Raw genomic sequence first — 13325 nt, 5'->3', positions numbered from 1 at the left:
TCTTTTTTCCCCCCCCCCCCCCCCCCCCAAAAAAAAAGGAACTTTGGAGAACCGGTTCTCAAACCATCACCGAGAAACATTCCGAATCGACGAATTGTTTCTTAGAAGAATCGGAGCTATACCATCGATTCTATCCGATTCCCAAAAAAAAAAATAATAATAAAAAAATGAGTAATTTATATCTATAGTGAATAGAATATTGGACCATGCTACACAAACATAATTGTTGATATGCGGGATGACCGAACACTCACACCTCGGGGGTTGGACATTATTTTATTCACGTGGGTTCCACGCTCCACGTGAGGGTCGGTCATCCATTCGGTAACCAAAATTCGGGCACTTTGACATTTTCCTAGAATATTTTATTTATATTTCTATGACAACTGGTGCTACTTTGATAATATTAACAATTTATTCCTTTGAAGCAATCCCAAGCCATGTAATAGAGACTCAACTGAAAATGTATGCCCCATTAAAGCCGGCTTAAATCACAAACTAACTCATTAAATTCTTTGAATATGTTTGGGGCCTCGTATTATTACAAATAAATTAAACTTCATTTTATAATTATAATTTAATACTTATTTGATGCAATATGGAGGCTATTGCCGACAAATTACCTATATGTGATGGTCGAAGATAAGATACACTGAACTAACACATTGTCAACTAGTACTAGGATTCAAGTTAAATCTTTCATAAAGTACATGTCATAGGTTGTCTTATAGAGGACGCGATACAAATCCGTTAAGAAGGCGAACATATACTCTCTCAAGGTGGTAATTATTATATAACGATTTGGACACAGATCCAAATCATTACACAATTAGACTCTTTGATCATGGTTTTTGTAGAATTAATTTTTTTGCCATTGGATGGTCAAACAAGATAAGACACAAATTTTGTCCCCTTTAGCACTAAGAAAAGACACCCCCCCCCCCCCCGCTCTTCACCCCACTCTAAAAACATGACAGCTGTGAGTTGTAACAAGACATGAATTTGAATAACAATTAAACTACTTTGTTAGAATTTTGTTACATAATGATTGACATTCTTTCACTTGCGTGAATAAAAAAGTCCAAATAAGAAGTGGGCTCTGTTAATATGAGTGTCGGTCATTCATTATGTCAAAAATTCTGTCACCATAGCATTGTTGAAAAAATAATAATAATCTGTGAACTCTTCTGGACGTGTAGCATGGTTCCATGAATTTATCCGCCATGAACGGACAAAAAAATGCTCAGACTGGAAAAGGGACTAAAGTGAGAGTAAAAAACATACCTGATGACCAAAGCAAATACCCAGAACTTTCTTTTTCATCCCATCTAATTTCTTGAGCAAATTCAAGAGTTTACAGATCCAAAGATCGTTGCCATGGGCATCATTACCGCTTCCTGTGATCACAAATCCATCGTATTCTCCGATCTTTTCATCTTCGGGAAATTCCCCATTTGACACTCGGAACTTATCCCATATTTCACCTTCTTCTTCAAGCATTCTGACGAACACCCCAAAATACCCCAAATACATTTTCTTTACGTAGTCTGAGTCCTCTGCACAAAGAAGAACAGCAAACTTTTGGCCACCCATTCTCCCACTGTATGTATATGCTTATGCCTGTGTGTATGTATAGAGAGAGAAAGTGTAGCGTAGGGTGGGGTAGGGGAATTCTGGGCTGGACTTGTAGTTGAGATGGGGAATATAGCAATGACTAATGAGGTTGATACGAATAACGCGAACGCATTTATAGGAGTTCATTTATGAGAAAGTCACCAATTATGAATTTACAAATTTATCCTTGTAACAATGTTTAGGCAATATTGCTAATTTAGTCCTCAACATTTAACATTGATGCCCTTTTTGTCCCCAATCTTCAGTTAAACTTTCTAATTCCCTAACATATTATTACTGGTACAATTAGTTCCTTCTTCCACTTTCAAGCCAATTCGGTATTAAAATGTCTTATAAAATTCACACGATGAATTTTTCTTGGGAAAAATAGCTTTTGCCATTATTAGAACTTGTTTGGTACTGATTTTAAGCCGATTAAAATTAAATTTTCATTATTTCGATCGTTATTTTTGAATTATTCTCTCACAGATAGGATCCACTTTATGTTTAACGGTCAAAAAATCAGTTATCAAAATTCCTACCAAACAAGGACTTATTTCTATTTAAAAAATAAAAGTTTGATTTTAAAGGTTTGAGATGAAAGCCACAAAGCGAAAAAGATTGGAGACTCGATAGGTAATTTCCCATTTTTGATTAATTGCCCTTTAATCCTTGTATATTACCCGCCTTATTTATGCAAATGCAATGGATTACGTACCAAATGTATTATTGGAAGGTTCAATGAATTGGGACCAGAATTTGATGTTTTACTTTTTGCTATTTTTCCGGCGTTTTTTTTTTAATTTTCATTTTTATCTTCAATTTGACAAGATCTGTTTACTAATTTTCATCAGAATAATTGGGTCCTTTGATATATTTCATTTAGTCAATCGTTTGAATTTAGAGTTAGAATTAACATGTACGAATTTTGTTATTTTTAATTGTGTCTCATATGATATAGGTTCGAGTCTAGATTCATTTTTCTTCTGCCAAGTAATTGTCACGTTTTATTTTGAGTAATTACGTCAATGGTAGCTAAAGTTATTTTCTTACGATCATAATTACTCAAGTTCATAATTGTGATACTAAAGATCACTCGATATAAAAATTAACATTAAATACAAGACACACCATTAAGTACCAACATGTGACCAAACACACTTATTTATTATGTCACATCAATAAAATTGTCATTAAAAGACAAAATGTGAATTTAAATCTGATCAAAATTAAAGCAGCATTACTTTTCTCATCTGAAAGTGCTTAATCCCCAATTCCTTCTCAATATTGCTACCTTGATGAATAAATAACATCATTTCATGATGCATAGGCACTTAACGATGTCATATAGAATTTAATGTTAATTTCGTGTAATAGTTAAAAACTTGAGTAACTATTAATCTTAAAAAATAATTTTATCGACCATTAACGTAATTACTCAAAACTTTAGGGACCATTAATGTAACTAACCCTTTTAGTTTGTGCGAAGTTCCCCGCCTTGCACTTTTCGAGTTTTTTTTAGAGTAATTAGTACAAAATATCATTACCTTTCAATATTATTATGCAAAACGTTTTTATATTTTTTTTTGACATTTTCACTCTTATTTTCTTATTTCATTACGAAAAAGGTCATTTCCATCAAATTTTTCAATAAAAATATAAAATAACAAACATACCCTACTAATTAAATAAAAAAGAACAAATTACAATTATATCCCCAAACTTTTTATAAAATACAATTGAGTCCAAATAAATTATTAAAGTTGTAATTAGCATAAAACGTCCATATTTTTCAATATTATTGTGCAACACATCATACCTTTCATTTTTTGATATTTTCATTCTTATTTTCACATTACATTGCGAAAATCATCATGACAAATATAACATCATATTTAAATATATTATATATAAAAAAGAAAAGAACAAATTAAAATTATAGCCCAAAGTTTTTTAAAATTTGCAATTGAATCCAAATAAATTGTTAAAATGGTAATTAGCATAAAACATCTATACTTTTCAATATTATTGTGCAAAACATTATACCTTTCACTTTTTGACAATTTTACCCTTATTTTCACATTACATTGCAAAAATCATCATTTTCCTCAATTTTTCCAATTAAAAACTATAAAATGACGAATATACCTTCCTATTTAAATAAAATAAAAATAAAGAACAAATCACAACTATATTCCCAAATTTTCAAAAACTACAAATAAATAATTAAAAAAGAATTTATTTTTTTGAAAAATTTGAAAGTAAAGTAGCGATTTGATCTTTATTTTTCTTTTCTTTATTTTTATTTTTATTTTATTTAAATAGGAAGGTAAATTCATCACTTTACAGCTTTTAATTGAAAAAATGATTTCCATAATAAAACGTGAAAAAAAAGGTGAAAATGTTAAAAAATGAAAAGTATGGACATTTTGCAAAATAATATTGAAAGGTAAAGACGTTTTGTGTTAATTACCATTTTAATAATTTATTTGGACTTATTTGTAGTTTTTAAAAACGTTTGGGGATATAATTGTAATTTATTTTTTTTTAAAATAAGAGGGTATATTTGTTATTTTACATTTTTTTTATTGAAAAATTGAATGAAAATGACATTTTCCGGAATGAAGGGTGAAAATAAGGTGAAAATGAAAGGTGACGTCATTTTGCACAATACAATTTGTGCCGCGAATTTCACAAAAAACAGCGAGTTTGATCGACAAAAATACCGAAAATAATAAACGTAAATTTAAAAAATGGAAAGAAATCGCAGAAAACATAAAGAGGAACACATGAATTTTGCTCTAGAGCAAGAGGTTTGGATCTTCGTTCCTAATCCCCTTTTGAGCGTCCGTCAAACCAAAAGAAAATCAATATATCACTGAAAATCATCCACAATCGAACGGTCCATTACAGATCTCTTAGCACTCAGTGGAAGTCAAGCAAGATTTCCAAAAATAAGCATCACAAATCATAACAACATTCACTCAAGAATGAAGGATCAAAACCTATACATCGGTCACTCAAGATCTATACAAGACTAATGTTTTTCATCATAAAACTGGGCTAAAATGAAAGAGTGCAGTAGAGAGAACACAAGGAATCACAGAGAGAATTGGAGAGTCAGAGAGAAAACTGAAGGGTCTGTCATCAGAAAACCCTAGGGTCGATTATAAATCAAAGCCATTAGAAGCCCTTCATCCAAAGGTATAGAGGAATACACTTGGCAAGATCTGAAGCTTCCGTTCTTATTTAAAAAATCGTGTTTTCAGCAACACGTTTTTGCCAAGATAAAGGACAGCTTGAGTTTTCAATGGACAGGCCGACCCACAAGCCCAGCTATTGAAATAAACTAGCCCATCATCATTGTGCCATAATTCCTCCACACTATTGAAAGGTAAGGAGGTTTTGTAGTAATTATCCTTGATTTTATTTTATTTATTTTTTCGCACTTTTAGACGCACTTTGAAACAATATTAAAATGAGAAAACGCTTTTTTATACCTTAATTCTTTTAGCTCAAAGCTTGACCTCCACACCTTGTTATGCTTTATATTTTTTAGAACACTGCTTGAAAGTTATTAAAAGCAAAAAAAAATGTTGACCGATTAAGAGAGAGAGACCAACTTATTTTGTTGGATTGAGTTTCAATTTATGAATTCGAAATGCACACCAACACAATAACATGACGAAGGTGTATTGATATATTTGGTATATTAAATTAGACAAGTATTAATATTTTTAAATCTTGTCTAACTTTGTTTTAAGTATCAAACAATTTCTACCTCTCAAAACTACAATACATCTAAGTTGGAATTTGGTTCACATATTTGGTTCATTCTTACTTGGTAATCAATACATGACATGATCGATCGATAGCAAAAAGATGTTAGCTCTCCTCAGTCTTATCTAGCATTGTCTTATCCCGTTTATTACTGTATACCCAAGATGCACATAGCTATGGGAACACAACTTGAGTTCAATATTGACCTCGACCCTAAAGTTGGGATAGGATACCATTAATGGCGGAGAGGGTTGCTGACTATCCTTCCACTAGGTAAAAGCCATGTTAAAATCCAGCAATCCCTGTCCATGATTAGCTTCCACAAAACATCAATAGATCCTTCATGTAGAGATCACTGAAGAATACTTGCACAACATAAACTACCTTAAGAGTAAAAAAGAATCTTAAGCATTTTCGTACCGTCTCTATACGGTGTTAAACAATAATTGACATAAAATACAGAGACAAGATTTTAACTTTTTTCTTTACTTAATCTTGTTCGGTCTAAGATACAAAATTTATATTTCGAAAGTGAAATTACTGCACTTTTCTTTCCCAAGATAGGAAATTAAGTTTTTGCAAATGGAAAACTCAGATAATAACAATGCTCTCAATATCAAGAAACAGCAATACCCTAAACATCTTCAAACCAAAAAATCCTAAAGAATGTCCATAATATCACTACCGGATTTCCTTTGGAATGTCGGCCAGTACCACATCGCACCTAGAAAAAAAAATGCGGTCTTGGGCTCTTGTCTGAATAGAATCTGAGAACAAAAAGGTCACCTACAACTTCCCATCCCAAGAAACAACAGGATAAAAGGATAGAAAATTTGGGGAAGGGAGGACCACCTCCCCACTAGGTAGTATTTACATTAACATTAAAATCACGTTGAGTTATATTATATAAAAAGATTGAACTGCATTGTTGAATATACATATTTGTAATTATATATGTTAATCATTAACTCATGATAATACAATGGAAAGCAGAGAATTTGGTTGAGGGGACCATGAACTACATTATGATGCTTTTTCTCAATAATCAAAATCATATAGTAAATTTAATTCAATTCTTATTTCTGATTTCTGATTTCAGCATTGCAAAATAAGAAAGCATTAATGAAGTTAATGTATACACAAAAGCAACTTACTCTCTGTTTGTAAATTCATGTCAGGTGAGCTCCATAGCACATCTTCAATGGCATCCTCAATGCTGAGATTAAAAGAACTCAAAGCTTTTCCGACTCCTTGCTGTTCATCATTTCGATCATTCTTCACAAAATGTAGTCATTTTCTCATGTGCTTCTGTACTAGCAACTGCAGATCAAATCTAATTAGTATTGAAACTTACCATGTATCATATTGCATATCATCTATTTATTATCTTTGTAAGTTTAGTATTCTAAATATAGAAGCCAAATGCTTTACAAATGTAGTCTCTAAATTACGCCATTCAATACAGATTTTCAAGTGTCTCTATTCCAGCAACAAATTCATGTCAAGCGAGCTATAGAACAAATCTTCAATGGCATCCTCAATCCCGAGATTCAAAGGACTGGAACCTTCTTCATCTCCTTCACATTCATCATTCTTGATAAAATGTTTCAATTTTCTTCTACACAATCTCAACTGATCTTCCAAAAGACTCTTTTCTGCTGAATGACTCAGTAGAAGCCACTTCAATGATCGAATCACTTCTTGATCATGGAGTTGCTTCTTTTCAGCCAATTTACGGTACTGATTAGCTTCCATTTCGATCAAACTCTTCTCATTCTGAAGTCTCAAAATCATAGCCATTGTTTCCTCAGCTGCAGTGGCAGAAGCTGCCCTTTCCTTCTCAAGTTCAGCATAAGCTACATTTGCTCTCTTCCTCTCAATCTTTACCAGTTTCTTCAATTCTGTAATATCAAATTCTTCCACTTCATCACTATACTCTTTTTCATCAGCATCACATTCTTCATCATAATCTGTAATTACTTCTTCATGATCAACAGTAAACATATTCAAATTTTCTGTATTTTCCTCCATTTTATAGACTCTGGGTGCATTAGTATTTCTTGACCCCCATTTGCAATTTGAACTGAAATTCTCATCAAAATCACTTTTTGAACAAAACCCATCTAATTTTCCTCTAAAATCACCAAGAAAACGGACCAAACCGGTAAAAAAGTAAAACCAATCAAATTGAAAGAGCTTTAACCCAAAACCCAACAAAAAGAACAGCCCCAAAAATTCAAAAACTTGCTTCAATGTCCCAAACACCACAAAATCATTCAATTGCTTCAAACATGTGATAAAATCCATCAAAATGCACCCCCTAAACAGGCACGCCGGAAAATTCTTATGAAACTCAAGAACACAACATACAACGAGGAACAAATAAAGACGACCCAGAATCTGCATGTGGTTACTTTGAGTCCAGATTCTTCAATACCAGTGTTCTAACCATATACACAAAACACAAAAAGGGATTCACTCATTCACCCACCTAAATGGAAAAAAGAGTAAAAAAAATAAAAAATCCAGTGAGTCTTTCTGCTGCAAGTAGATTAATTCAAAGAATAATACCTCCACCGACCGAACCAGATGGAGAGATGGGGGATTATTGGGAAGCGAGAAATAAGGCTCAAATATTGAGGCTAGAGATTTTGTATCAGATGTAGCAACGGACGGATTCTTACCAGGAAGCAGTAACAGAAGGATAAATTTGATAATTGGGAACGACAATAAATGCTAATTATTGGTAATTAATGGACAATAAAATTTAAAATTTGAGAATGTTGTGAATTATCTACATATCTTATGCAGTTGTATACTTGTATGTAAGAAATTAAATACCGAAGCATGTTTAATTTGCAATACTGTTTGTTTGGTACAGATTTTAAGTAAATTAAAATCAATTTTTTGATCGTTAGTTCACTATTTTAGCCGTCATTTTTAGTTCTTATTTTACGGATATGATTCACTTTATTTCTAACGATCAAAAAATCAATTATCAAAATCTCTACCAAACAAACACTAAATGGACTGTACATATATATAGCCGAAGTAGTGAGAAACAATATTTTTAGTAGATTTTGATAAAAATAAATTCAATAACTCTATGCGAGTGAGTAAAAGTTGATGAAAATTGTGGATCCTATAAAAATGTATGATTAAAAATGAATTTTAGAATAGATAATGAGAGTCAAATAGATGCTAAATATTCTGATATTGAAAATTATGCATGGCTATCCACAAACTAATAAGAAGCCAAACAACATTTACTTGCATTGTCCCACTTGAATTTCCTGTGGGCGTCAATATTGGGGAGCCAATGTCCACATATAAACCTAAACTTGGACTTCGTTTTCAATGTTTTAGAATCTTTTTATTCACTCATGTATATAAGAGAGAATGTAATTCGATTTATTAAAGATATACTGAAAAAAAATATTTATAATTTATAATTTTCTATAAATTTTATTTTAATTTCTTATCACATAATAGAAGTATAAATTATTATTTAAATAATCAAAATAGTTTGAAAATTGAAAAACTTGAAAAATTCCAATACTAGATTCATCTTGTAATCTACTCGATTATAAGGTCTTGACCTCTCAACTATTTGAAAAACATTTTTCTTTTTAAAAAACTAAGCAAAAACTAAAGATGCGTTTCGTTTGCGATTCTGTTTTTTATTTTCAGTTTTAAATATACTTTCTATTTTTCCATTTGAGGGATTATTTTAAGATTAAAGCAAATGCGTTTGATTTCTTATTCTGAAAAATTGTTTTTTTTAATTCTTTTAAGGAAAAAAATTAGAAAACATGTTTGGTTAAAAAAATTTAGAAATCGTTTTATGGTTTTTTTTCAATTAATTTGATTATTTAGTAAGACATATCAATTTTATGCTAATATGTTATCAAAAAATGTAAAATTTAAAGTTGTATTTGGGTAGATTTTGTGTGATTTTATTAATTATTTTAATTTGAGAAGTTTTTAAAGTTCATTTTCCTTGTTTTAATTTTTTGTGTGTTTCCATTCAAAACACTCAAAATTTCAAAAATTCATTTTGAGTTTTATGTTGTAAAATTTTCCTTGTCTGAAAATGCATTTTTTACAATATTATACCAAATATGTATTGAGTGTTTTAAAAAATTGAAAACTGAAAACGACATGAAAACGACGTGTCAAACGCACTCGAAATTTTTTTGACAAACTTTCTCGGTTGCTCGGGAAGAATTAAGTCTTGATAAACTTAATTAGATGGGGAATCTTGCAAGTGACAACTTACTAAAGTCCATTAGCTCTCAATCTCTTCTAATGAAAAAGTAGAAGTTCGTGGAGATATTAATTGTCAAAATCCCACTAAGAGTAGAATAAAAGTTCGATAGTGAATCGGGAAGAAAAAACTCTTAACCAATGAAAATTTTACAAAATCTGAACCAAATTTTATTCAGTAATCTACTAGTTTATGCTACTAAAATGTAAAATAAAACATAAAACAATTTTTAAATTTTTATTTTTATTTCTAATAATATGAATGATATCTTCTTTTACTGACCTTCATGAGATACGTTAGAAATTCGAGTCTCGTCCTTTTATGCCTCTATGGAGGCTCGTTCACTTTTGGAGAATTACATCCTATTGACTCGTGAACTTATATTTTTATTATTATGAAATTCATAAATAAAGTTAAATGAGCAATTTAATAAAAAGCTCGGATATTGATAATGGATACTGATGGTGCCATTTTCCAATATCCCCGATCAGTATATCCCGAGGACTAATTTTGATAAAGTTGTAAATCCATCTACGGTGTCCTCGAGCATGTTCATCCTCGAGACACTAGGCCCGACCACATCTCCATGCTGCTTCGCATATTGCAAACATATGTCCTCGGCATAGTCCTCGGGAATGTGCTCCCCTTCACTACTGAAGATTGTTAATCCTTTAGAATTCCTACGCAATTAGGAATCTTAACTCCCACAAGAATCCTATCTCACGTATAATTCTGGAATTCAACCAACTCCTTAACCATTCAGGACTCCAACAGATGAGGACATCCAACTAGTTGAGTCCAATTAGGAGAATGTCACTTACTACTATAAATACAGAACCTTGAACCATTATTCAGGTACGTTTTTACATTGTTCTTCAGCACATAGCCTCACGCTTATATTTCCCTTTCTGACTTAAGCATCGGAGGGGCGACGAGAATACACCTCGTTGCCTTTGTTTCAGGTATCGGAGGATCACGTTCGTGCTCCTTATCCGTCATCAAGCTCGGAAAATTTGCAGGTATGATTTTTGGTAGCATCAGATACCTTTTTCAAATCAAGTATAAAAAAACGACTTATTCATTTGGTAGTGCTTATGATAATTGATTTTTTGATCGTTGGATAGAAAAGTGGGTCCCACTTATGAGTGAATAAGTCAAAAACAACTACTGAAATAGTAAAATAATGATAAAAATATTATTTTTTATGATGAAAAATTGCTACTAAACGGGAATTTAATATTTAAAACTCTCAACTGGCATGGTATATAATTTAAAAATTCAACTAGTCTTAGTTGGCAATTGCAACAGGATTTTCTAAGACCAAAAATTTCAGTGCCCTGTAAAGCACAAGAAATAAATTCTTTTTAGGTTAGATCTAAAGTCTTTAATATCTTTTTTGTTATTTATTTTATACAAATATTTTAATTTTTATATTTCTACTATTATCATCTTTGCAAAAATAGCATTTCTAAATCGCACTTTGTTGATAATAATGATGCCTTGACGTGTTTCAAGTTGCTTCGAATCAACGGTTTTTTAAATTTTTGTATATTATTCATTTAAAAATAATATTGGAAATTTGTTTTAAAAAATAAGTTAATTCACATTTTATTTTACGGCCCAATCAATTATTAACATCTTGTTTTATAACCTTACACGTTCTTCGACTAATACGTTCTTTAAAACCATTTCTCACTTTATATAAAATAATTTGATGGGTTATTAACACAAAAATGTCCCGACATTTGGAGTTTTTTGCAAAAAATGTCCATATGTTTCAAATTTTTTTTTCGATTGCACCCTATTTTTTTTTATTTCATTGCGAAAATTATCATTTTCATCCAATTTTTCAATAAAAAATCATGAAATGACATATATACCCTCCGATTTAAATTAAAAAAAAATTAATTAAACCCCCAAACCTTTAAATTTAGTTGACATTCACGTCGTATTTTATTTAGCTGACATCCACGTGGTCTGCCACGTGTAACATACATAATGTTAAATAGAAAACGAGTAGCATTAAAATACTATCATGGAAGTGTATTACTAAACTATAAATTTATTAGGATATGTTTGATTCACTTTCAATTTCAAGGAAAATGTTTTCCATTTTTCAATTTTATTGGTGTTTTATAGGCATTTATTGCCTAACAATTGGAATTCCATTTTCGCTTCACACGGTGACCATTTCTTGCTTTTCATTGTATTTGTTTTCCCACCTATATGGTGGGAAATTGAATTCCAAGTATTTTTTTCCCTTTTTTTTTCAATGGAAACAAATTTCATCTCCAAAATCAGTAAAATCTATCCCTTGAATTGACAATTTTTATGTAAAACAAAGCCAAACGAGCACCAAAAACACTTTTATTTCAATATTTTTCACGTAAAAAATTATACCAATCAAAGACAATAATTTACAATTCCCAGGAAAATAATTTCTAGACAATTCAATTCCCCAAAATTCGTTTTCTTTCCACCTAAGTTCCATCTTTGCAATTAAACAGACCCTAAATATTGTCAACTTTGAAAACTTCAATGAGTTTTTAAATGACTTGATTCAACACGTATGGAGCACTTGTTTCAATCCCCCCCTTTTTTGGCTAAGAATACATTTTGAAATAGTAGATTAATGGAGAATATGTGATTGAAAAATAAGTAAATAAGATCCACGCTTTATATTCCTCGTCATGGGGGCAAACCTATCCATTCTTTGGAAAGGACACGCTTCCAATTCTAGCAAGAATTTTTCTAACAAAACTTACCGGCCCCTATTTGATCACCATTCCTCAAAATAATTTTTTTCAAAATTATTTTCAACCATACATTTGCCATAAAATAATATTATATGTAAACCAAAAAGAAAAAAAATTCTTATTTTTTAATCACACATTCTTCAAAAAATCAAAATTCCAAAACATATTTTCTCCAAAATTTTTAGTTATAATGGAGCCCAAACAGGGGAAAAAATATGTGGAAATTACATAAAATCAGGTACTTAAACTTTCAAGTTCAAAATTGAGGGGCGAAGTTTATTTATGCACAAATCAGGTATTAATAAATATAACAACCAATTTCAAACCCATTTCCCGTCTCTCTCTTCTCTCTCCAAACACACACAGTGACAACAGCCATCTTTTCTCCGACACTTGTCTTGTGCAATGCAACGGCGCCGGCCAGACCTGACATGAGCGCCCCTTCCAGATCGTCGTGACGATTTGAGCCACATAGCCATGGTGATGCCAATTTTGGGCAGCATTGCTCGTGGCGTGAGCTTCGGTGCTGTAATGATGGTGATTTTTTTGGTGTGCGTAGCTGCTGCTTTAGGGATTTTTTGGGTGGGGATGCCGTGATGAAGTTACTTGTACTCGATCGCTGCAAATGATGGCACTATAATAGTTTCAGATCTCGCCGCTGCAACAGTGATGACAATGCGATGGCGGCCGCTGCAATCACAACTTCAGATTACGGTACCTATAAGGTCAATGTTTGGGTTTTTTTGCTAGATTGGTGTAGCACTCATTGTGAGTGGTGTGGTGTAGTTTGGCGAGTTAGATTTGGTGGTATTGTATGGTGTGGTGGTGGTGTGGTGTAGTGTGGCGATGTGGCTAAGTGAGTTGGTGGCTTTGGTGTTGTACAGGCGATGGTGTGGTAGTCGACGGTG

At 31.8% G+C, this 13325-nt stretch overlaps 2 protein-coding genes across 4 annotated transcripts in view; both read right to left on the bottom strand.

Moving 5' to 3' along the window:
- Positions 1–1703, bottom strand: part of LOC111389020 (gamma-glutamyl peptidase 5-like) — a 3551-nt gene extending 1848 nt beyond the window's left edge. The window contains exon 1 of the mRNA XM_023013870.1: positions 1285–1703. Within this exon, the coding sequence (XP_022869638.1) occupies positions 1285–1593 (309 nt within the window). The 5' untranslated portion in view covers positions 1594–1703. The remainder of the gene's footprint in view (positions 1–1284) is intronic.
- Positions 1704–5296: 3593 nt separating this feature from the next.
- LOC111389004 (protein FLOURY 1-like) lies at positions 5297–8165 on the bottom strand. Of its 3 annotated transcripts, none has more exons than XM_023013844.1 (2): positions 7966–8165; positions 5297–7885 (listed from the first exon to the last, which is right to left on the bottom strand). In XM_023013844.1, exon 2 carries the CDS (start codon positions 7798–7800, stop codon positions 6874–6876), a length of 927 nt encoding a protein of 308 aa, XP_022869612.1. In that variant the 5' UTR covers positions 7801–7885; positions 7966–8165; the 3' UTR covers positions 5297–6873. The 3 variants fall into 3 exon arrangements, with proteins under 3 accessions (XP_022869612.1, XP_022869627.1, XP_022869620.1); XM_023013859.1 differs by having other exon boundaries at positions 5297–7838; XM_023013852.1 differs by having other exon boundaries at positions 8079–8161.
- Positions 8166–13325: the final 5160 nt, after the last annotated feature.

The sequence above is a fragment of the Olea europaea genome, chromosome 3 (assembly GCF_002742605.1).
Source record: "Olea europaea var. sylvestris chromosome 3, O_europaea_v1, whole genome shotgun sequence".
In the NCBI taxonomy this organism is placed as follows: domain Eukaryota; kingdom Viridiplantae; phylum Streptophyta; class Magnoliopsida; order Lamiales; family Oleaceae; genus Olea; species Olea europaea.
This window is presented reverse-complemented; position numbering and strand designations above follow the sequence as displayed.

Coding starts and splice junctions, on each gene's coding strand:
- LOC111389004 (XM_023013844.1), bottom strand. CDS start 7,800: ATGCAGATTCTGGGTCGTCTTTATTTGTTCCTCGTTGTATGTTGTGTT.